The sequence below is a fragment of the Rissa tridactyla genome, chromosome 4 (assembly GCF_028500815.1).
Source record: "Rissa tridactyla isolate bRisTri1 chromosome 4, bRisTri1.patW.cur.20221130, whole genome shotgun sequence".
NCBI lineage: Eukaryota > Metazoa > Chordata > Aves > Charadriiformes > Laridae > Rissa > Rissa tridactyla.
This window is the reverse complement of record NC_071469.1, coordinates 54,061,227-54,086,911: the sequence shown is the minus strand read 5'-3', so window position 1 is coordinate 54,086,911 and position 25,685 is coordinate 54,061,227. Positions and strand designations below refer to the sequence as shown.

At 42.6% G+C, this 25,685-nt stretch overlaps 1 protein-coding gene across 7 annotated transcripts in view; it reads left to right on the top strand.

The window, feature by feature from the left end:
• The first annotated feature begins 320 nt into the window (after positions 1 to 320).
• The window catches only part of TC2N (tandem C2 domains, nuclear), a 41,439-nt gene continuing 16,074 nt past the window's right edge, over positions 321 to 25,685 (top strand). For 3 of the 7 annotated variants that reach the window (XR_008466289.1, XR_008466290.1, XM_054200625.1), the window contains exons 1-6: positions 2,452 to 2,741; positions 17,480 to 17,603; positions 18,267 to 18,500; positions 21,684 to 21,848; positions 24,869 to 24,960; positions 25,542 to 25,617. Coding sequence is in view for 5 of the 7 variants with exons in the window: in XM_054200625.1 (XP_054056600.1) it covers positions 17,540 to 17,603; positions 18,267 to 18,500; positions 21,684 to 21,848; positions 24,869 to 24,960; positions 25,542 to 25,617 (631 nt within the window). In the remaining 2 variants the exon portion in view is untranslated. Of the gene's footprint in view, positions 343 to 1,809; positions 1,960 to 2,101; positions 2,224 to 2,451; positions 2,742 to 17,479; positions 17,604 to 18,266; positions 18,501 to 21,683; positions 21,849 to 24,868; positions 24,961 to 25,541; positions 25,618 to 25,685 lie in introns of those variants that run through there. The other 4 variants (XM_054200629.1, XM_054200628.1, XM_054200626.1 and 1 more) reach the window with 4 other exon arrangements.

Here is a 25,685-nt window from a genome sequence, read left to right as displayed (position 1 = left end):
CCAAAACCAGCCCGGTTTATTAAGCTTGGTCTGAGTACCGAGGGTGCCCACGGTGGAGGCAGCACGAGGAGGCGAGAGCGGCTGCGGAGTTTGTGAATTTGTTTGGAATTTGTGAGGAGCAGCGGTTGCAGTGAGAGTCAGGCATGGACGCAAGGGGAGAGGGGCCGAGAGCAGGCGGCGGTGAGGCAGGGGCACATCAGCAGGTTCCTCAAGCCAGGTTTACAGAGAGATTAGCAAGTGCGAGAGCAGAGCATGGGGCACTCTCTACGCTGCCAGGAGGCTGGCAGGGAAGGGACATCATATTTGCCGCTGACAGAGAGCTCTAGGCAGCAAAGAATAGAGGTAAGTGGGCGTCACTGCTGATCTTCACACTAGATTTGTTTGGGACAAAAATCTCCTAAGGGAGGGACAAGGTTTGTTTCCCATTCCAGCTAAAAAAAAATCACAGCACAGTAATGCTCTCCCCCTTCATGCAAAATCAGGTCGGACACATCCCTTACCATGAGCAACTGAATTTTGTGCTTATTGAAACAACCTTCCCAATTTTCAAGCAGCTGACAGCAGAATGGAAGGTGCATCCCAAACCATCCAAAGAGCCCTGGGGACGTGAGAAGGGCCCTCTCAAATGACAGAGGACAGCCTTCCCTTGACAAAGAAGGAAGGTAGTCTTGCAAGCTGTTTTTTTTTCCTTTAACTGTCTTGTCAAAAATGCCATTTTTTATGTCCTTTCCTTCATCGGAGAGGCAATCTGCGGACCCAAAGGCTGGCTGCTGCCGCACTGCCGACTCCAGCAGCTGGGAAGCTGCTCAGACAGGACCAAAGAGCCTGAAAAACCCTTGAGGATGAAAAAGCTGACGTAACCCGAGAGCAGCAAGATGCACACAGCCACCTTATTGGCAGTTAACCACCGCGCTTCTATGAACGGTGAAAATAAAGCTGTTCAATCACGTACATTAATTCAGTCAGACGCCTTGCAATGTATGCTTAACGCACACCTCAGGAGGACTCGGGTAATTCTGGAAGCATCCCAGGTTACTGGTATTTCTTTAAAGTAGTGACCACACGTAACCTCATGAGCTCCGTTACAGGAATCAGTGCTGCTCCGCAATGTGATACCCCCGTGCAGAGCGACTGGCTCAGTGCAGGGATGAACAGAGACGCTTTGTTTGCTCAAATATTACAAGTCCGTTCTTCTGGCAGAGGGTCTCCCCTTAGAGGGGCTCTGGAGCTCGAAGTAGCTGCATTACGCTGCATGATGACAGGCATGAAATTCCCAGTTAGCAGCAGGTCCGTGGTGCTATTAAATTTAAAGTAAAAAATATCGGCATAGAAAAACTACAGTCTTGGTGGATGGGGGATCCACCAAAGGCTGGAATTTGAGAGGTATTAGGGCGACCATGCGAAACTTCACTGCCTGGGAATTTTAATGCTCTTAGAGCATAAACAGCATTTCCTTGAGGAAATGCTCCCTTTTTCCTGCTAATGCAGCCCTGCTTCTTGCTCATGTTTGCCTCCTGGGGTATTTTAGCACTTCTGGTTCTTTGTCAGAAACTGGAATCAAGAGGAGAGGAGAGGGAGAGGGAGAGGGACAGAAGGGGCCACCTTGAGCCTCACAGAACTTTTCCTTCCTGCAAGGAAATTTCTGAACCAGAATTTCCTGCTGAAATTTCTGAACCAACCCCCCATGTGTGATCCGTAAACCATGCTACAGACTCTGCACCCTAGGGCAGGGGCTTTCTCTCACATGCCTGCATAAAGCCTAACTTGACAGAGATCTGTATTCCAGCTGGACATGCCATTTACTAAGAACATTACACAAGTTTTGAAAAATTCCCTTTCCCTCTCTAAGGCATAGGCCTGCTTTTGCTTCTAGCAAAGCAAGGGACAGCTTCAGCACTGACTTTGCCGGTGTAACAGCCCAGCCAGCGAGAAGGACAAAGTACCGACAGTGGTTTGGAGGTAAACCTGCCCCTGCCCATAGCTTTGGTGCGGCCGGTGAGGGCCGGGCCCGCGGGGAACCCCCGCCCGCCATAGTGACGGGTGAGGAAGCGCTGCGGGCCCGCACCTGAAGGGCGGGAAGGGAAGAGAAGGGCGGGCGGGAGGAGGCGAGGCCTGGGCGGGCGAGGCGGCCGGGGAGCGGCGGGGCAGGGCAGTCCCGCGGGGAGCTGCGGGCAGGAGGCAGCCGGCAGCCGGCGGAGGGGCGGCCGGGCGCCCTCGCTGCAGGTACCGGGTTGGGGTTGGGGGGGGCAGTGGGGACGGGAGACCCCCGGCCCGCGGGGCTGCCCGCCGGCGGCTCTGTGAGGAGAAGGAGGCGGGCGGCAGGTGCGGGTCGGGGAGGCCGAGCGCCGGGGCGGGCCGGGGCAGCTGCCCCGGCGGCCGCGGGCAGCCCCAGGCCCCGCGGTGGCGGCGGCCGGCGGAGCCCGGTCCCCGGCTGTCCCCCCCTTCCCGCACCCCGCGGGGGGCGGTTGTTGGCTTTCCTTGCCCGGCCGCTCATCGGTCACGGAGACAATATTTCCAGCGGAACCATCTGCTCGCTGATCCCCGACGGGCTCGTGACTCGCGACACAGCTCGGTATCGCGACAGGGGCCGTGCCTGAGAGCAAATGGGAGCAAAACTTGGCTGCTGTGGGGCTGCCTTGCCAAAGCGACTCTTCCCTGTTTGTGACTGACGTGGATGTTACACAACTGCCGTGTGTATTGATAGTTAGAGTAGTGAAACGCGGTACTTTTTTTTGCAATTTGTAAGTTATCATTTTCTCAGCGTGCATTGAGTTTTCCTCTGTGCGTCTCGCGTTCTCACTGTGCGTTTTCCTGAGAAAGAAAAGCTAATGGTCTTTTTTTAGAAACCCAGATGTATTGGGCGTTGGAACTAGGTGGTCTTTAAGGTCCCTTCCAACCCCAACCATTCTGTGATTCTATGATTCTGTTTCACCTGGTGCATACCCATGGGTTATATTGAATGGGACAGCAGGTTTTTAAAGTCAGGACTCTTGAAGGACGTCCACATGTCAATCTACACGTTTTTTCTAAAGTAGGCTAAAACTTGCCAGACTAATTCAGCTTGCAGCACGTGAATTGCAAAAGGCGGTGTTACCGGGCGGTTTGTGTTTCAGGTGATGCTGGACATCTGTGGTCCCCCTGCCACCACGCCACAGCATCGGGGGGGCGGATTTTGAGGTGAAGACCTGCCAGTGCCCGGGGTTGGTTGGTTTGTGACTGTACGAGTGTTAATTTGACAGCGCGCTTCCAAGATTTGGCTCAGGGCTGTATTTTTTTTATCAAGTGACAGACCTTGAGAAGTGGAAGCAGGTGGAAAAATAGCAACTATAGTGAAGTACTGCAGAATTAAATCTTCATATAAATTAGGTCCGAGGTTAAAGTGTATTTAAAACAGTCTCAAACAGGTACTGCTATAAGAAAATGTCCTTGTAAAATACAAATATTCTGTGCGAATTAACATCTAAGCATTATCATAGGCAAGAAGTAACTAATTGGATCACCTTCTCTAGGAACACTTCAGGTAATTAGAGATATGGTTTAGCCAGAACTCAGAAGGAAGTTGTGAATATAGCTGGACAGAGTTTCCCTTCTGTACTGGATGAAATTAGCATCAGAAAGTATATTATATGTACTGAAGTTATAACCTGCTGTATCCAAGAGCACTGTTAAAGCAGCAGTCATGATCATAAACTGTTTCAAACTGTCCTGTTTAAAAGCCACAGTGTACTTTTTTTTAATGCATACCATACAGCTGGATTGCTGGGTGGTTCAGATCAGTCTGGTTATTAAACAGCAGGCTGAGATAAATACCATCTTAAATTAAGCTGTGAGGAAATTAACTTTTCTTCCATGTGGAAATGTGCCCAATGTCTCCTGTGAGGCATTTCTCTACATAAGAATGGAAAGGTGGGTATCATGGCCGTTCCTACAATGTACACCTGTGCAGAAGGAGAACTAGATCTCAAGGGATGTAGGCTGGGCCACAGCTGTCCAGTGCCTGGGCATCTCAATGATCCTGTGAGCACCCGCTCCTCAGGGCTGGATCCTTGCAGTCCTAACCCTCAGTCTCTGATCTGTGCAGGCTCAGGTTTTTCCCAGTAATACTTGCTGAATGCATTGAGGTCTGCTGCTCGATGTGCCTTTAGTTTTGGCAGTGTTGATTAGTTAGGTGCTTAAGCTGTCCAGGGATCCAGAAGCGAGGTGTTCCTTGACAGGGTGCTCCTGGAGAGCCCAAGTGTCTTCAGATTACATACGGATGATCACGACCACTTAAAAAACATGCAGGGGAGTATATTGCCATGCTTGCTTTTTTTTGCCTTTTTTTTTTTTTTTCTTCCTAGGCTTTGCCTAGAGCCATTACCCAGATGTGAAGAGCCAAGTTCTGAATTTGCGTCTTTAATTTCTCAGGAGAGTGCTAGAGCCATAAACCTGTGTGTTGTTCTGGGCTGGTGGTCTCTGACTCCTTACTTATGAAACTATTCTGCCTTGCTTTCAATACAGAAATATTCATTAGGTGAGCTGTGATGGTACAACTCAATGGCGAGGGCATGAATCCAGGAGAGGGGAAGTTTCTCGACTTTTTTCCAGCTGTGTGTTAAATATTAAAAATATACTTGCAGAATACATGTGGTTAAGCAATATTGAATTTAAAGAAAAATATATTTATTATAAAAGTGTCTCTTGATTCTTGCAAATACTTATAAAAATCACACCTACTTAAAATGCTGCACCCAAAGGGGATGTTGGACTCCAGAGAAGTCCGATCAATTCCACTGCCCTTCCCTGCACTTAATTTAGGTGATGGATCCCCAGGTGATTAAGTCCTCTTTTTGCTTATGCTATGGAAAGAGTGAATGTGGGCAGGATTATTCAGTCGGTCGTGTGTGTGTAGGCTATTAATCTACAATGCTGGAGAAAAACCTCAGACTCTCGCCTCTTTTTCTTTGTCCTGATCATTAGGCTTAGTCATTTTACTTGTTTGTTCTGTCACTTGTGTTCCGTATCAGCTGGTTTGCTTTTCCGTTCATCATACTCGTAGGTGTTTTAGTTTCAGAAGCAGGTTATTCGGAATGCACTCCCCAGGGTTGTGGGTTGGCTGTGAAAAGGGCAGTCCTGCTCTGGCCTCCCCAGTTTGCCCACTGCCCATTCTGACCCCACCTTGTGCAGTCAGCCACAGGGGGAGTTGGAAAACTACCTTTTTCTTTTTTTTTAAATACAAGTGTTTGTTTATTTTAGTGGTTTAGTTTCACATTTAGTCAGTGAGCTGGGCCAACTCATCGTGCAGCTGCATGTTTACTAGATCCAACAGGAATGGTTGTTGGCAAGGGAGAGCCAAACTGCCCCTCTGGTAGCAGCCAGCCCTTTAGACGTCTTCAGGACAGGCGGATGCAGCCCCTACATCTGCTGGGCAGAACCAGGGGACCTGCCTTGGAAGGGCAGCCTCCACTAGGAAGCCAGGCTTTGACTAGCTTAGGCCCACTGTCTTCCTGGAAATCCTACCTGCTTTGGTTTACACCAGAAGTACCCTTTGACGTTGGTGGAAACATTTCTTGAACTTGTTTGCTTGATTAAAATGCTACTTACTTCATTTCGTGAATTTTGCATGATGCATATCCTGACCTATTGCTCCCCTCTTTGGACTCTTGTTTAATTTTATAAAAGAACAGCTTTGTTTACTCTGAATTGCTATCTCCCAAGATACCTTAAATCTGGTAAATATTCTCTCTCTAATCTAAGCAGGACAACACCCAGTGTCCGTCAGCAGGGAACATAAGATCTCGTCTCTTTTAAAGTGAAAGGCAAAGTGGGCTTTGACTTTTAAGTAGGACAGGCTGAGTTTGGTTTAAGCCATGTTGTCATTCTGGTTAGTAAAGTTATTCAGGCTCCATCAGAAAGATTGCTTATGCAGAGAAAAATTATATTGATAGCCTTTTACGGCCAGGATGAATCCTCAGACCAAAACTGAGGAGCCTCATATGGGCAGAAGTTCAAATCCTGGGTTTGGTTTGAGCTCATCTGTGTCGCATCATATCTCTTACTCCCATTCGTACATCAAACCGTGCAGAATTAGTGAGGATGCTTCTCTTAAGCTTAGTACGAGTGTTTGTTTGCTTGTCATCGCAGCTGAAGTTTACATTAATTCAGTGCCAAAAAAAAAATGATGTCAGAAATCTGATGCTTATCTTTCCTGTAAATTGTACCCTGGTTATTTTGGTTTGAAGCTTTGTTTTTCAGTGATCTAATAGCCACACTTAAACTGGGAAGAACAGACAATTAGGCCCCAAACAAAGGTGTTTGGAGGGCTCATTGCAATGAGCTTTGGGTCTGGCCTCAGGAGCAAGCTCTGAAGATGCTGCCTTGGCAATTAAACCAGCTTTGAAGTCCAAGAAAGCAATCTGGAAGGACCATGACCCAGTGGCCTCAAAACCTATTAGGCCCTGAAATTAATTTGGCACCAGTACTTTGGATCCTGGAACCTGGATGTGGACTGGCACGGTGTGCTCCAGCCTGGGCAGGCGGGTGCTTGGCTCCCTGCTCAGTGTCCCTGGGGTGGCTGGAGGTGGCCCTGTCCACCCCATTTGTTGAAGCTGGGCCAGCATGTACAGCATCAGGCCCAAACCTTGACCAGGGCTTGGCAGAGGCTGGCAGGGGCAGATAAGCAAGGGCTAAGGGCAGGTTCTCTTCACAAAATTCAGGCATCCATTCTGCTGTGTGTCTGTGTTTCCATCATCCTGTGATGAGCAACGCAGCTGCCATACAGAGAGGAGGGTCCATCAGAACAATGTTTGAAAGTAGCTCGAGCTAGCAGTGCTGCTGTGGTTAGCGGTGGGCTGCTGCGCAAACAGGTTGTGTTTCCTGTTTTTGGGAGATTCACCAAATGTTGGTTAGTACTGGTCTTCTAACAAAACATTCTCAAGACCGGTTTCATTTTGCGGTAGAGGAAAATGCAAAACCTTTTAGTTCTCGATCGGGTTTTTGTTTGGGTGGGTTTTTTTTTTTCCAATTTACTTTTGCAAAATGGGATTGTTGGCCTCTAGATTGGGAACTCACTGTCAGTCTCCCGTTCAGGTTCTCTGTTTGCTCAGCAGTGACCAGGGTAGCTAAAAAGTTTCTTCCATGAAACTGTGATTAAACACAGAACATCTCCCTGAATCATCCTTTCGTTCAGTTCAGCAGTATGTGTACTTCCAGATCTGGTTTCACCAATTTGTGAAATCATAGGTCAAAAATCTCTTGTGAAGAGTGTGGATTTAAACTCAGCAGGATAAAAAAAAACCCTATACTTTCATGATGTAGTATTGTTCACTTTGTTGTCAAGCAAATTTGTCCTGAGGAGAAAAAGGGAATGGTTGAGTTCATGCTGCGAACTTCTGCTCTGAGGACCTCTGTCTCCTCAGAAGGGAGCAGAGCCCCACCACCGTGCCCCATAGTTGTTGCAGCATTTGGCCAATAATAATTGGGATGCTCCCGTAAAATAGAGACCGTTCTGATTTCTGCTGGTTTCTCCCAATGTCTATGCAAAATTCTTTAAAAATAACAATTTTATGCAGTGCCTGGTTCCCACTCATTTGCCTGGGTAGCTGTAACTACTCCAGCCAGTACAGCTCCCCAGGAGGCACTGCTGGGGCTGGTAAAAGTGGTTGTGGGACCCTGGTCTGGGTGGATTTAAAGCAAAAAAGAATTAATAGTTGCACCTCATAAAGGTGAGATCCTCCTGTACTTTTATTTTAAAGTGTGTTTAAGCGGCTTCCTGAGCTCAGTGCACGTGCCCTGCAGAGATATATTCCCAGTCTGTTTTGGATTTGAATTAATTAAGATCAGTTACCATTTCCTGTTCTCGAGTCATTCATTTAATCTGTTCTCATATGAGAGATGTACAACAGTCACCTGTTTCCTTTCTTAATTTTAGCCATGGCCTTTTAGCCTTCATTTATACAACTTATATATTTCCTTCCTCTCACCCCAATGCTGTAACTGGTTATAGAGTGACAGCACAGAGCAGAACCGTTGAACAGGGAATCCTCATCCTGTGGAAACTCCATAGTTTTTTTTGTTCGGATAATAATTATATGTAAAATAACTATTAAATAATTAATGTAAAATAACTACAAAAAAAATGCTTCATCTAAACCAAAGCAGTAGATATGTGTGTGTGCACGTGTGTATATATATATGTATAAAAAGAAATATTCCATCTTGACTCTTGTAGGTCAACAGGGTTCCCTTAAAATAGTTTTAATGGTAATGGAATTGTGTTTTTCCATGCAAAACTGTTTGTGTTTCCTTCTTTCTTCATACATACAGGAGGAGTTATTTTTCATTAGCCGTCTGGATATTGCATGTGTATCCATGTGTTCTCTGTGTGGCTCCGTGGTCATGGCAGAGGCTGAGGAGTCCTGGGTGCCGTTCAGTGCTGTCTTTCAGTGTCACCTTGAGTTGGTTTCCAAGGTCCATCTTTCCAAAGCTAGACACACTTAGCCATTTTAGGGAACTCCACTGCACAGGCAGATGCTCTTGCCTAAAATACCTTCTTCTTGGCTGTCCTGTTGAAAAATGCATCCAGATGTTTCCAGTTCTCTGGTATCGGGGCTATAGAGGGACTGCCGACAGTTCTATTTTTGTGGCTTCCTGGCATTACTGCAGAAGGAGAAAAAATTGGATTAAAACCTGACACAGAATATATAAAGAAAGTCTTAAGTTTTAAGTTAGATTATAAAGTAACCATCGGTGATTGTCATGATTTTTTCCTAATCTGCTTAGAGCGAAGGACTTATCTTATGTTGAATTCTTTCCATGTTCTCATCAAAAGCCAAGTTCTTTTTACAGATATTTCAGTCTCTTCAGTTTTCTTTTCTGGTGTCCTGACTTCAACTCTTGCTTTGCTGTTTTCCATCTGAGTCCAAAATGATTTGCAGTCCAACATAATGGATTTCTTCTTTTGTGTTTACTGCCCCAATACATACCATATTGTACGTCCTCGTCCAAGTCAGTGAATTTATCTCCAGTTCACAGGAACAGTGTTGTCAGTTCAGTAATTGGATGAATTGGTTACTTGCCTAATGCAGCATTAGGAAGAAACACTCTCTATATCAACTTTTACAGCCCAGAGCATAGGGGATTCAGCATATTAAAATCCCGAATTTTAAGCTTTATCATGGGATAGATTTATAATGTTCCCTTCTTAATTCAAGTATAAATCTCGCATGAGAAAAATTGGCTCACATCTATGAAAATTGTTCTTTTGGCCCTTGTAAATGATATTATTAATCTTCTGCATACTGGGGCGGGCTCGGATTAAGTTTGCATTTAAGGGCTGCAGGTGCAAGGCTATAATGCAAAGCCAGAGCCAGGGTGTCCCTGGGGGCCGTGTCAGAAGGACGACTTTGGATTGTGTACTCGTGCCAGGGCTTGTTCCCCTTCTCCAAGGGGTGCCTGGAAAGCAGTGGCAGTTGTTCCTCTAGCACAATAGCTCAAGCACACACACACCTGCTCAGCTTTATTTTTCATCAGGGAAGTAGGCAAGAGCAATTAGTTCTTCTTTGTGATGTGCTCTCGGTGTGGTGCTCTGTGCCTGGGCTGCGTGTGCAAATGCACTGGAGGCCATTTGGCCTCCTCCAGTCTGGAGCCCTGGGAAGAAGCAGCTGCTGAGCTGAAGGAGACCAGAGCTAGATTGCACAAGTGCTTTTTCCCTAGGGTTCAGCTCAGGGCCTGCACGAAGGCAGACGTAGATTAGATCATTGTCGTCTGGGCAGAGAAGCTGGAGGGAGAAGGGAGAGTTGCAGTAGGACATGGCATGGTCTCTCACAACTTCGTGTAGGAAGATGTGGTTGTTCCAGGCAGAGCTTCTGCCCTGGTTCGGTTAGAGCTAGACCTCCTCAACAGGAGAACATATAAAGCACTGAATAATATTTTTGTACAATTGTCACATTCCGACTGATAGCAGTGAAGTATTGAGCATTCCCACTGATTACAAAGGTTTTAAACTTTACGTGCAACTGTTATCTCTAGGAGAGCCCAGCAAATAATATTTTACGTGAACGCTATGGCAATCACCAGAGGGATGGGGAGATGCTCTCTGCAGGCTCCGATCCTCTTCCTCTTCTCCACTTGCTCAGAATATAGTCAGGAGGATGCAGAGGCAATGGTGGACCCGTAATACTTTGGCATCTCAATACAATGCTGTGGGTATGAGAGATATCTTGTGCTTACAAATATTAATTAATGAAATACGTTCTCAGATTATCCTGTGACGTTGTTGAGTCTGAGGTGCATAGTTCAGTTGTGGTATCAGCCTGAATAAAACTGGTCACAAGAGGGATAATGTTTTGAGAAGAACTATACAAAACAGACTCAAATGGTGTAAGACCTACAGGTGAAAGTTGTCTACATGGCTTGCTTTGGTCTACTTAGCTTATTGAAGAGAAACAGAAAAGAATGTTAGATCCTAATCTTTTAAGATCTTAATGAAGATAAGAGATACGACTGATAATTAACACCCTTAATATAGCAAAGACATAAAAACTGGGGGGGGGGGGAATAAACTGGAAATGGAGTTAAAATATTAACACTGAAGGCAATTAGCTATCAGAATGTTTTCTGAAATAAAACCCAGGTCTCTTCCTGCTTAAGTTGCTCAGTGTAGTGCAGGAGTAACCAGTTGAAATCCAGTGGTGTCAGTAACCACGGCGGGTGGGACAAGGGCCCATAATGGGCCCTCTGGTCTTGAAAAGCAAGGTTCTGCTTTAGCAAACTGCAGGTGAATGAGAGGAGTTTGCAGGGCAGGACCGTGCTGGTTTGGACCAGTGGTCCATTCAGTTCCGTCTCCTATTTCTGGGGTCGGCAAGAGGAACCCATAAGGCTTCCCCCTGTGGGCGGTTGTGGCATCATTTCCCAGCACGGGAAGGTGCTTCCTGTACCCAGGCAGTTAGTGGTTTGTTTGCGTCACGGAGCGTGACACTTTTTCCAGCAACATTTTACTGTCTATTTCTGTGACCAGATTTAATGGTGTAACTACTTAAACAACGCCACTTAGGCTCTTTGCCCCAGGAAAGCTGTACAACGGTCCATTGTAAAATCCCCATCATCTAAACCAGGTTAATGATGCATAGCTATTTCTTTTTCAGTTTTAAATAGGTAATTACACTTTTTCTTCATTTATTTGCTGCACTGGGAGAGCTTTGCATCTCTTCCTTTTGTTTCTATCGAACTGTTTGTAAGATGTCTCTCACAAGAATGCCTTTCTGGTTGTGTCCTTCCAAAGCCTTCTCACAACTTCTCTCTTTCCATTGTATTTTTTCAGCATCTCCTTTGTGATCTGCTGCTTTCAGGGTGAAATCCCTTTCTCTTTCCAGGCACAAAAGAAAGGAAAGCCTCACGTTTTCTTCATTTCCGTGGAAGACAGAACTGGAATAATCTCCAGTGTGCAAATTCCCAGAGCTTTCATGCTTCTCCCTGAGTTGCGGTTACAAGCAGAGAAGGGAGGTATATGTACACACACACACACACACACACACACACGTTACTGCAGATATCACTGTCATGGGGTTCTCCTGAAACAGGTACAGATAGGAGCCTTTTTATCATGCACTCAATAGGTGTGTATTGGCATGGTATTTTTTTCCGCCCCCTTTTTTTTTCTCTTCGTCCAGACAACTTACTACTGCCTAGGTCTATAATGAATAGGAACAAAACCTTGTGTCCAGTCTTTTCACGTGTGCAGACCTGCACTTGAAGTGCCTCTCTCTCTTTCTTGTGTGGACAGTACAAATCAGACCTGCGTACAGTTCCAAAAAAAAAATAGGGCTTTTTTTTTTAAACTGTGGGCTTTATGTCTTTGGCAAGAGTATGCCCGTGCGTGGCACTATGTGTGTAGGTGGGTGCATGTGCTGTCCTTGCTGCTACAGTAGAAAGTACCTGGAGGCAAATTTCTCAAAACCATTTAAGCTGCTTTACTAGCATTGACTGGTTTTGAGATGGAGTGGTCACACGCCACCCCTCGTCAGGTGAAGAGCTGTGCTCAGACTGGTGCACAGCTCCCAGGTGCTCTCCCTCAGAAACAAAACTATGAAACAGCTGGCTGTGGAAGTTAAACCTTTTGCAGCATCTGCACGGTCAAAAGACCTGCAGCAGAAGCAGCTTTTGCTGTGCTGTGTTTTTGTTAATCATCTGGAGACCTGCGGTGGTATTGCTATGTTCTTTGAAGGATTTGTATGACGGATTGACTGCATCTCCTGGATCTGAAAGGCAGAAAGGCACAACGGTAGCATAAACGTGGTGTTTGGCTGAGGTGTGAACCGGCATGCTTGAGCTCAATTTCTCCTCAGTGTCGTGGCTCCACTGGGGCTACTGGAGCTGTAGACACTTACGTCATTCGAGAATCTGTCCCAAATGCTTAATAACAACCGATCATCCCTGTTTCCGGATGTTTTCTTTTACACCTCCTGCTTTGTGAGGACTTGCTGCTACTAGAAATTTTGTCGTGATGTGTTTCTGGAACGTGGATCTGAGAATGCGTTTTATACATTTATGGCTGGCAATAAATTTCATAATGTTTGAAACCTCTGGTTTAGCCAGCTTTCCCAGTTTGAGATCAGCTATTTCACCTTTGTGTCTACTGTGTAGTTTTAAATGCATTACCTGATGAACTCCTACGGAGCAGTGCTGTGACTAAACGCAGTAAAACACATCAGCAGCTTAGAAACTTGTTGCAAAACACATCATCTCATCATAAGGCAGCAAAGACCTGACATTTCTTTTTAGAGTGCTTTCAGCTTTTTATATTTAATACTGCAATCATCCGTTCTCTATCATGTTCTTTTTATTTAATGAGTTGTTGAAAATATTTACTTTCTTCTCCAAACATCTCTGTCTTGTAATCATTCTGGAGGCATCTGGAACTGAAGTCTTTGATACTCTGTTTATCTGATTTTAACTCATTCAAAATTTCTATCGGAGAAATCTGGAAATCATTAAGATAATTTATGTTCTCCATCTAAAGCCATTAAAATAGTAGTGATTGTAATTCTCTAGGCTCTGTGTATGTGTGTGGTTGGTTTTTAAACTGTTGTTTCCAGGATGTTCTAATAACCTTGGCTCTCCTTCAGCCTTAATGTGGAAGGACTATTGCTGTGTTACATTTGATTATCTTATTTTGGCTTGATACTGGGAAGGGAGAAATGGAAAAGCTTACTGAAATTGGTGGAAAACACTAAGAGAGAGAGAGAATTTGAGACAGTGACAAGATCTGGGTTCGGTTCCCTCTTCTGCTACAAGGGATTTGATTTCTCTCAGTTTTTTGTCGAAAACCAGGGATAATTCTCCATTTCCTCCTGTCCTTTGATTTCTCAATCTAATATCTCCAAAATGGAGCATGTCTTTGATGTATTGTCTAAAAAACTGATCCCAGAACTTAGACATAGAGTCAAGGTGTCTTAACTTTTTGTTAAGGTGGATGGCATTGCTGGGAGGTCAGTACTTCTTTGGAATTTGGTGGTGCACCAAACAAATGTCTATGGGTTCAGGTTTATTTGGTAAATTTATTCCCAGAAAAATACAACCTTTTAACAACTGTTAAATGATATACTGAGAATTTTTGGGCAGCTGACACCAGCAAAAGGTTCTGGCACATGGGAGAATTTTAACCTTTGGTAGAAAAGTCAGCTTCTGTCAAGATCATGAAATATTTGTTTAATCGCCTACAAGATTTTTGTTCATTTTCAGTTAATAAAATATACAACAGAACATGCTAAATTTCTCTCTGTCCCACATGGTTAAGACAAAACTTTTACATGCAGTGAAAGTTGTATAACTAACTGTAGGGAACTGGAAAAATACAGATATGAGAAAATAAAGGAACTGGGACCCAAGCCATCTAATTTATTGCCAGGATTGCTCTTCTGAACTAAAACAAAAAACAAAATATACTTATCTCTGTAGCTTAATTAAGTGAATTAAAACTTTAAAAAGTAATTGAGACCATCCATATTGTGATTTCCCAAACAAAGCAAAGTGCTCTAAGCAGAATGAGGGAGTGCTGTATCTAGATGGTCTGTCCCTCAGCAAATGCTGTCATTTTTTTTCTAAGGTGGCTGTGATATAAGTCTAGAAACACCAGCGCAAATTTTGTCACTGAAACCATTACGTTTTAAGCTTTAAAAAAAGTTTACACAGTGTTCTAGTCTCCTACTCTTGGGACTTTCTTTTCAAAATGCAGTATTTAAAGTCAAACTGAATTGGAATCTCTATGCTATGTGTCTATATACTTTGGCATTGCCTATGATACTACCTTGCCTACAAAACAGTAATCTGTAAATAGTATACTCTCTTCTGTGCAACAGACAGTGATTAATTGCTTTATGTTTGTCTTCAGATAGGAAAAAATCTATGAATGTTTGCATATTGATAAATGGGGAAAAAAAGATAATGCTCATAGACTATCATGGGTTATTTGGTCTCTCTGTGAAAAACATGGTCTTATTTTAATGATAGAAGTACAAAAGATGTAGAATTGCGTTATTACTGTTATATCCTCAATACCTTTATGTAGCCCTTTCTTTCTAGACAAGGCACTCAACCTCATGATGGAAAGGCAACTGCTTGTGACAGACGATTTACATTTGTTTACTTGCTCACATTAATGGTACCAGCTACACAAGTCTGGGGAAAGAAATTACTACCATGAACTGAATTTTCTGTGATGCGGAAAAACTGATTTTTCCACTTTGTCTAGCTGGAAAGCAGGGCAGTTACTAACATTTTGGTTTCTTCACCAGGAGTAGCGAATAAATTCAGTCTGGACATTTTGAGATAAAAGACTGTTTTGCCTGCGCAAACTGCCACTGAGGCTTAGATACTGTTGTTGCACAGCTTAGAGCAAATGAAGCAGCTGTTTCAGCCCAGTCTAAACATGGTGAACAAGAGTAAAGCATATTAACTCCAGCTGTGTACTGATAACAGCTGGGAAGGAAAATCACTGCAAGGGAACCTTAAAGTAAACTTTGAATTCTAGCAGGCTTAGCTATCGTGAGTGCGCCTCCGAGGGAGGAGCAGCGATGAAAATTTGATCCATAGAAACATGGAGAATTTAATAAATTCTTGTGCCTCTTTTTGTGCTTCTGCAAAGATGCAATGCAGGTTCTGGAGTTGGTGGCATCACCTTTGAAGATTTTCGCTGCAGATCTCATACTAATGCTCACGGGCAATTCTGAGATCAGGGCAAGTACCATAGAATCACAAAATGGTTAGAGTTGGAAAAGATTTTAAAGACCATCTAGTTCCAACCCCCTGCCCTGGGCAGGGACACCTCCCACTAGACCAGGTTGCTCAAAGCCCCATCCAGCCTGGCCTTGAACACCTCCAGGGATGGGGCAGCCACAGCTTCTCTGGGCAACCTGGGACAGTGCCTCGCCACCCTCATAGTGAAAAATTTCTTCCTAATATCTAATCTAAATCTCCCCTCTTTCAGCTTAAAACCGTTACCCCTTGTCCTATAGCTACACTCCCTGATAAGTACTGAGTGATGGATTCTGTGCAGATTAATGCTGTCCCTTTTAAAGCAAGATATTGCCTCCCTGCCCTGTCTGGTCGGAGACTACGCTGTAATCTCTTTGGTAGGGTTCTGTCTTCCAGAATAACATGTACCGGTATTCAGGCTCCTTCTGCGGTTTTTATATTCGGGTCACTTGCATTTTGTTCATTTTGGTCTATTGAGTATAAAGAGCAGTATAAAACTAGAGAAACTAATTAATGTCACTTAGTGGTAAAACCAGCAAAAATTATTCAGAGAAATTGCATTAAACTAAATATTCCCTTAGGTCGCTGTTGCAGTAGAATAATGGTTTACTTGGGTTTAGATCTAATGGGAATATATTTTAAGAATTTCCTTCTAATCAGTACTTTGTGATAGCTCATGATTAAGAATTATTCTGGAACAGTTATGTAGTTGTAATAATAAACCTTGATTATATTTCACACTAGTATTTTAAACATAACAAGTAAATTCAAGGCTTCCTCATGAAGACATGTGCCGTCAGTGACTTTGCAAAACCCGTAAGTTAAAACATAAATAGTAATGCTGAGGTCCTGTAGAGCACAAAAGAGCAGGTCCGTAAGTATATGCTGTGTTTGGTCAGTATTTGCAAATTGAAATATCTGCTGATAACTTTCAGTTGCGCACTACCCATGGAAATAAAAAATGTGAAGACCAGAAAGCACATGTTTTCTAAGTTAGATGAAGTGTCCGTAGCTTAATATCGCCACTTGGCATCCATCAGAATTTTGAGGGGCTTTTAATGAAAGAAAAGTTTGGGGTATATTAGTGTGTATTACACTGTGTGGTTCCCTAGCTGCCTTTGAATACACATACAAAGAAAATAACAGTACTGTTCAAGCTGCAGGTGGGAATGGCTTCTGTGCTGGAGCAGGGAAGCTTTCAGCAATTTCTTGCAATTGAGGTAACTAAGCAAAAGTGTCCATTTTTGTGTAATTGTCATCTTCTCTCTGTGCTTTCCCCCTTTCTCTTACTTGTCTTCCCCATCCCTTCAGCTTATGTCCATGTTCTGTTTGGGTCTTCTAACCTCTGTGGAGCTGGAATCATGTCTTGGGTATGTTCTACAAAGAACCTTGTGTTCTTTAGGTACGTCTAAAAGGACTATACTTAGACAGCCAGAGTTTTGGACAGGAGGCAATGCAGCTGTCTGTGTCCCTCTGAAAAGAGAACATAGGATATGAATAAAGACATTTAAATGAGGCCAGTTAGTATTGTCATAAAGTTCCTTTAATGTTAACCATCTGTTACAGGCTTGTTCTCATTCTTTAGTAGATTACATGCCTCTTATTTTGCTGGAAGTCAGCGCGCTCTATTTCTGTATGCATAGCAGACAATTATATAATAAAACAGGTCTTCAGTTTCATGTGTATACAATTATGAGAAAGCAGTAGTTCCTCAAAGAAGGCAATTTTGGCATCATTCATAAAGAGTGTTTTCAAATGTAAAGTATGGAGTATATTGAGTGAAAAATGTAAACGCGTATGGATGTATGTGAAAATAGTACATGAGTGAAAGAGGATAGGAGAAACATGAACAAGGGAAATGGAATGAAAAACACATCTTGCAAATGACTTGACAAGACCACATCAAAACAGCTATAAAGCTCAGTAAACTCCAAAGCCCAGTGGCACACACAAATATGAGGAGAATTTTAGTGTTCCTGAAAGACAGGGACCTGTCTGAGTGGGTCACTGAAAGTACTTGGATGCCGTAGGTTAAAATGATTTTTCTCTTTCACTGTGCTTTTATATAGAAAATAATTTGTCTCAGTAAGAAAAATCTGATGGCTCTCATCCTTTTATGACAGAAGTAACTTTCTCATTAATCCTGGGACTGTGTCCAATAAGCAATCACATATTAAATAACTGATAATATTGCATTTTTATTTCAATTATTCCCAGCTAATATAGTTTGTTTTATTTTGTTTTTCAGGTTTGATAGCTACGCTGGATCTTTGATTGTGGTCTCCTCTAAGTTGCAACACTGAAGACAATGGCAACAGAATGTATAAAAACCTGCTGTCAATGGTGTTTCTGCGTGGAAAAAGAAAAAAATCGTGAGTTCTGACATAATGACATTGACGAAGGCTTTTGCTGTTCTGGCATCATTAATGATGAGATTTCCCATTAATAAAATGACGGTGTCACCCCTGATAAACTTGAGTTCTTTTACAACATCCAAAATTCTTTCCATACCTCTGCTTGGAGATTGAACACATGCTTGTTAGTGTTATGAATTGGAATTGGAACTGAAAAATAACACTTGTCTGAAGTCTGCTCCTTGCAGCCTGGAACGCCGTCCAAAAAAGCCAACTTTTTTACCCAAGGCTGTGTAAATGTCTTGTATCTTTCAAACTCTAAGACTGAACACTTTTTTTTAAACTCCTTGTGGATTTGCTGTTAGGATTTTCTTTGGTGTCTTAGTTGTTTGAAGAACTCTTCTACGATACAAGTGCACCTATTGTAAAAATTCAGTTAAGAGCAATGTAGCTATAAATATAGAAGCTTGGGCAACACAGAGTTTGCATCAGTACAGGTGTCACGAGGAGGAATGTCTTTTCCAGGTGCTAGTCCTGAATGCTGGTAAAACTGAATACTAGCAGCCGTTAAGTAATGTACCAAGCACAGATCCTATTAAATAAAAGAGATCTGTTCGTAGCATTGTTCAAAAACTTAATGCACATGTGGACTGTCCGTTTTTCTTGCTCTTTTATTTTTAGCGGTTTCCATGGTGCAGGAATCTGAAGCAGTAGCCGCAAGCAAGCCAACTATTGTAGAGAAGCCTCCATTGTCTTCTGTGTCAGTGAAGCGTCAAGTTGGCTGTTCAGAGGATTATCTGCTTTCTAAACTGCCCCTGGATGGTCAGGAGGTACCATTTGTGGTCCCTCCATTCAAATTGGCTTATGTACAGCCAAAGAGCCTTCCTAGTGCCTCACACGCTGCAGGGATTCAAGGTAAAACATAAACAGCATTGCCGAAACAGTTGTTTAGCTTCTGTCGCTCTTTGAAAGTCGTCACATATTCCTACTGAAAACATATGTTTGCAGAACTTTTCTAGGAGCCCAGTCTTTTCTCTTTGAACATCCAGAGAAGTTTTGGGAAGGATGTCATCCCACTATGAATCTCTGTGATGTCGCATGTATCAAACTGAAAGGGAGGACTGCACACCAGTGCTCATACTCAAAGTAATGGAAGACACTTAAAGGAAACAGAAGCTTTAGTAAAGAATTTATTGGAGGCAAGGAAAGACCTAACACATCCCCAGCATCCCCATTGCTCAAATAAAGGAGGGTGGTCTGGCTTTCATGTTTAATGTACTGATACGTTTTAACATACTAACACATCTTCCTTTTCAAATTTTGCCAATAGATAGCATGTGCTACTGCATGGCAGAATATTTTCCCCCTACTATTGCCTGCTCTTTGGGAGGTGTCACAGATCTCAGTGGTATAAAGTTGCACATGATACTATGAGTCTTTGATTCACAACAATCTTGTGCTTCAACCTCTGCCATTTAGTCCCCTTCTCAGACTGCCAAAATAAGGTACATGCAATTCAGGTATAGTGGCATTTTAAAAGAATAGGAGCCTGTCCCAGTAACATGAGTTACAGGGCATACGCCATCGCCGGGCTCTTGGTCCTGCCAGCAGATGCCTAGAATTAGGTAGAGGAAGATTTTGGCCCACGGACGTACCTGAATGGTTTTCTCTAGAGTTGCTTTGCTTCGAGGATGTGATAAGCTGATAATATGCTTTTAGTCCCATGTGACTCTATTTCTTTTCTGAGGGTGGAAACCTTAATAACTGAAAAAAGTCAACCACATGTTGCCTAATAACTAATGCAGTACTAGCTACCCTTTTTGTGTTTGTGTGGTTTTACTCCCACCCTTCTCTCTTCTCCCCAGGTCCTTGGCTGTTGCTTCTTTTCTCCTCCTGCATGCCTATTACCAAACTTCCTCCTCACCCACCCCTGTTGGTAGCACTAGAGCCAAGCTAATCAGCCTAGCAAAACTTTTCGGTATAGATTGGCCATACTCTGCCCAATCTTTTTAGTGGGCTTTATTTGTGATGCCTGCCTCACCAGACGTGGACAGGCAACCTAATCGTTGGAGGTAGAACATCTGTGAGCCTGTCTGCCTTTAGCCTCCCTGCTTCCCTGCTACTTCAGTAGCTAGTTCTCAGAAGTCCATACTTCAACAAGGTACAGAAATGCAGGACATGCTCCTGGTAATCCCCTTGCTCACTAGGTCTGGGTTCAGGCTCTGCGTTGCTTTGTCCTACCGCATCCTTAAGACACTGTACAGAGAAGTCCATCAAGGACTCTGAGGCATGAATGTTCTCCAGGGAGAAGGAAGATGTATCTAGCAACCTTTAGATAATGTTTTCTTTGTTCATGCTGTTCAACACAACCTTATCGGTCGGTGACTTATAAACCAGTGATTTGTCTTCATTGGGAATTCTGCTTCATCATCATTTTGGAAGGACCTGGTGAACAGAGTGGCCCGTAGGCTATAAAGCTGGTAGATCTTCTGGCAGGATGACCCGACTCTTCATAATTGTCTCTCTTGAGCAAATATTTTAAATTCTTGAACAAATATTTGAAAAGTGGCTCTTATGTTAAGTAGGCGACTTCCATGTCTCTTTCCAAAGATAAATACTTATTTTTTTAAAGTACAGCTTTTTAAGCCTTGTTAAAGTTGTGTTTAAAAATGCAAAGTTTACTTTTTATGGAGATTTACTAAATACAGTGAAGTGTGCTGTCATTCCTTCTTCACATTAGCCAAAGCACCAAGCATATTCAAAAAATGCCTCTAGAGTATTTGCTCCTTAGACCGTTGTTAAATATCTGTAGAAGTCCAAGTTCTGCTCTCAGTTCCACTCCATTTTCTGTGCGTGTCTGACCATTTTCCTTTAGTGAAACAGGACAGGCTGCTCAGTGTTAGCTCTTGGCATCCCTTCTGAAAGCAATTAAGTTCTGGCAGCCTTTCTCTTCAGTACTCACTGCAGCATGTCTCACGCTCTCACAGAAGTAAGCTAGCAGGAAGAAGTGTGCTCCTGGTCTGGAACACTGGCTTTTCCGTCATCTGCTGTGTATCAGTTCTTTATGGCCTCACTTCTAGCGTTAATCCTAATTTACGTCATGCTCAAGCCCATTATACTTGAATTCTTGCTTCATCATCTCTCATGTTCCATCTCACTGTTTTAGTTATTCTTTTTTACTTACTCTACTAACACCTGGAGGAAAGGATTTTACGGCAGTAATAGTTTGCCTCCTACAGTGCAACACACTTGCAGAATTGAGGGCACTTTATAATGGGGTAAAGAACCTTTTAACAGATAGGTCGAAGTAAGCAAATGTCAGAGCTTGGCAGAGTCCAGGTCACCCCGTCTCCATTCTCTCCTGTGCTGTTACACATGGTTTATTTTTGCTCCAGACAGACAAAATGAAGCACTGCAGCAGTGTTCTTTACTGTTCTGCTAACCAAGACGTGCATGTTTTTTCTGAAATGATTATGAATAAAGGAAAGAAAAATAGGACAGCTGTGCTGTAATGGGCTGAGTAGAGGGCTGGGATTCAAGCATTCTCAGATCTGTCTACTTGTGCTTCAGCCAACGATTCAAGTCATTTTGGACCAGTGATTTTAGCACTGACAGACTTCCTATGGAAATTGGATGACAAGAAGGCTGCAGTCACAAGTTGCATTATCTTTCTGTACAAAACCCTCCTGAAGGTCTAGGGGTCCGAGTAGGAACGTCCTGGGGGTCAGTAGCCAAATAAGTCAGAGGTTTTCTGTACACGTGGCCCTACTGTTCCTGTTAATTTCTGTCTTGCTGTCTGTCTTTGGAGCCTTCTGTATTTTAACTAGTTAGGTATTTATTGTGGAACTTGAAGACAGGGTATGCATAGCTTTTTATGGCCAATTTAATTCCAATGTTTGCTAGCACACTGTGGAAATCTGACATAATGTGTATGTGTGTTTTCTTTACTTTTTCTTTTTTTTTTTTCCCTTTTCCTGAAGCAGATAATGTTGAAATATTTTGTCCTTTGCCCTGAAGGCACTCTGCCTGCCTTATGAAGCCAGGCAGCATGTGTTATGTCTGGAACTCTTGTATTTGATGTTTACTTGTGCTCTGCAGAATCCGCCAGAGCCTCATTCGGTGACCGGAAAGCAGAACTGCACAGCGTGTACCAATGGCCCCGCTATGATGTGTACAACCCATTCTATTTGGAGCATCGGGTTTCGCCAGATCTGATTAGGCGCTTCCAAGCAAAATCAGATAATAGGAAATTATATGGATCAGGTGAGAAGGACCGCACCCTTACTCTTCTGTCTTCCTCCCTTTCCCAAGATTTATAGGTAAGAGAAGAAGGCCGTTCGTCTACAGAAGACGCGTTTGAATATGGCAGTTCTCAGACTAGTCTTTATGCTGGTCTGTTGGAGCCAGCTCTGCTTGATTTCCAGCTGCACTGTTACTTTCTGTCTTTTGGGGGCTTAACAAGGCTTGCACGCATCACATGAAGGTAGACAAATTGGCAAAGCAAGCTAGCGTAGCTGCCCCTGATCCAAACCAGAATGCGGTACTGGAGATTCCAGCTACCAGTAATAGGAGTGAGGGAGATGGAAAAAGGAAGTCAGGCAGTTTGTTGAGTGGAGGAATTCCCGAGGAGTATCTAGATGGAGAGAGGAACTAGCACCAAAAAACATTAGGGGCAGATGATAAGAACAGGGAAGTGATGCTATATGCCAGCTTTCTTGTAGTTTGCCTTTGAAGGTGCAGAAACGTCCCCACTTCTCATTGCGTAAGTGTGTTTAAGAACGGGGGAGGGCTGTGAGATGGTAAAAGTGTAGATAGAAAGTGTTTGGCTACCTATGTAAAAAATTTTCTCCTGTGCCCTTCATTGGTATATGTATCCTCTAACGAACGCTGTTTAGAGTAAAGTAGATGACAAAGTGTTGCTTGCTGTAAGTGATTGCTAAGGCAAACACATTCAGAAAACTCATACACTCGAAGAAATGTACACACCTCTCTATCGCATTGGAAGCCGGCAACAGCATGCATTTTTAAAGATGTTTTATTTAGAATGGTATAGCATGCTTATTTTGCAGCTGGGGGAAACATCTCAGACTGTGTCCTGTTTTAAAAATAATTCCAAATCACCATAGAGACTACATGAAAAGACTACTCCGTATATTTTTTTTTTAAAGAGAGCAAAACACACTTAGAATTATAGCAGCCTTTAATGCATATGGTTTTACTAGGCTTTGTAAGCACCTGTGGTGGGAGCCAAATGGGTTTTATAAAACTATCTTGAACATCTTCCCTTCAGTTCATCATCTCTTTTTCCATTTTTCTTCAAGCTAAGTAAACACTTCACTAGTTTTGTCTTGCTAAGCTTAAACACAAGAAAGGTCATTTAGAAATCTGCTCCAGACACACTTTAAAATGCCTTCTTCCTCCAGAGTTTTTCGACAGCTGTTTCAAAGCTAGATGATTCTCTTCCGTGTGCATCTATAGACTATTTAAGCAAAACTCTAAGCCTATTTTGTTGTAGGAGGTGCCATGATACTTCTTACGCGCGTGGGCTTAGAGTTACAGAATGTGTTTATTTGGAAGATATGAAGTGAAATTCTTGAATTTTCGTATGAAGTCCATCCTCTTCATTTAGGAAAAAAAAAAACAAAACGCAACAACAAACAAACTGAAAAAGAAATTCATTAATATTTTTCCAAAATTCTAGTTATTATTGGTAAACAACATATGTTTATGGTTAAAATTTTTCTGCTTTTTTATATTTTACAGACAGCTTTTCCAGTGTAAAAATGGCCATTTTTTTCCATTAAAAATTTAAGTTTTTGAAAAAGGCAGTATCTTTTCCACCCCCACCTCCATGTTCTTTGAAAACTTTAACCAGGTTTACTAGAAACAGCAGATCCTACTGTCTATTTAAAGGGTTTCAGTGATTTGTAACCTGTAGGCTCCCAGTAGTTTGTGAAAGTCATAAGTACTACTGAATATGGAATTAGTTTCCATAACTATAATCAGTTTCAAATCAAGTAATGGGCTGGTCTCTCCTCTTTGCTCCCATTATATCAAACAGTGTTTCTAGACCTTGTATGATATTATAATGCTATTTCTACACCGGCCTCAGCGAACAACTTGGTCCTTTTGTTTCATGCACAAGAAAGAATTTGGAACTCATGTCAGCCGTAGAGACCTTCATTAAATTTTATCTAAATTAAGCTGTTATTTCCCTTTCTCTCCCATGGGTTGTCAAAACTTGTTGCTTTTTCTTCCTTGGGAAAAGAAAGAATTATTCTTTTTTTGTTAAATAACAATAAGCATAATAATTGGTTATTTCTTTTGATGGCATAAAAGGGAAATAAATTTTCAATAACGGGTTATGTAATTCTATTAAGCTATGTGAATTCTAATGGAGGTCTTCTGAAATACCATAACATAGCTTTGCAACAAAAAGCAATTCATTGCATCAGATAGTACTAGAAGTTAAACCATACTGCTTTCATTCATTTCCGTATGGGTCAGTTTTGAAGTTGGGAGGCTTTAAAAACGTCTTGAACATTACTGGAGTCAGCAAACATTCCTGAACCAGTGTCATTAGTTCAGCTTTCATTTTCTACTGATGCTCATAACCTACGTGCTTTAGCTCTGTATTGTGTTGAGGTCAAAAGAAAACGGATAGGATCTGCTTAACCACTGCTGAGGAAACTACCCTTCTATAAAATAAAGATCTTACTTTTTTGCTGTAATTATGCGTCATCTTAGAGTTAAGACTTGCTTTGTCTGAGCTCTAGTAAGGGTGCAGAGTGTGGTGCTTTGACACTGTGATCAGTAAAGCCAAGGAGATGCGGCCAAGCTTTAGCAGGCAGCATGTTTTTGCCACTGGAATCTTTACTGTGGAAACATTTAAAAAAGGAGACCAGTTCTGGATGACTAGATTTAAAGACAAAGCTTTTCTGTTTTGCTAAAGCATCTACTAAAAAAACCCATTTCTCTTGAGGAAATAACTTTGAGGCAGGCTCCCCATTCTACCAGAGCTACCAATGTGACCAAGTAAGTTTGATCTATTTCAAAGATGGAATTGATTAAGATATTTTAATGCCTTGTTCTCTGCATTTTGTCATTTCAGGAGAGTGGTTTGGGAAAGGGAAGTGGGGAAAGGTGCTGATGTCCTTCCTTAGATGTTATTTAGCTACGTTTGAATTCTACCATAGGTGTACTTAAATTTAAAAAAAGCTTCATTTTTTTTTTTTGTAGCAATGATGCTTACATGATTTGTGTTGTTCTCTTTGTCTTTTTAGTTAGTGATTTAAGACCTAGTGCTTTGCCTGGATCCTTTGATGTAAGTCGTTCAATGTTTGATCTCAGAAGCCCACCTCATCGATTCATGAAGGTGAGTTCTCGTAACTTCGGTTATACTGAAAACTCAGTTTGCATGGTGTATCTGTTCCTGTTGCCTTGTGTTTTCTGACACTGAAGGGCATTGTACTATGCACGGGAAGGACTAGAGGGAAAAGTTCAACGTCTTGACCAACTTCAAGAGGCTCTTTTCCTGATGTCTCCTCTGATTACTGCTGTTCTGTCCCAACAGGGCTGTTGAGAAATCCAAGTGGGCTTGGAAATCTTGTGATTTCTCCCATCAGTTGAAAAGTGGAACACTAGAAGTTTCCATTGATACAAAAAACAGTGCTGCTTTTTTTTTTTTTCCCCCAAATAATCATCTTTTACATAGAGATGAAGTTCCATATATATCAGTGAGCAAAAAAATCCACACTGGCCATGTGTGTCCTGTATTACCTCTTTGCGTCAAAGTAGTAATTCCATGCTGCTGGATCAAAAGATTAGTAGGGAATGAGACAATTATTTGAAATTGGATGTTGTTTTGTTTTCATCACGTCTTGTCTGATGGTAGATTCTCTCTGGCTTTTTGCATCTGTTGCTCCGAATGCAGTGACATGTTTTTTTTGCCCTCAGAGATATGATTCATTCTCCAGTGTACCTAGCAGTACCTCTTCCAGGAAGGATTCGCAAGGCAGTAACAGGAGTCTAGGTAATGTGTTTGTTTACCTTGTAATGAAATATTTCCCTTTGCACTTGAAACATTAAGCTGTCTCTAGT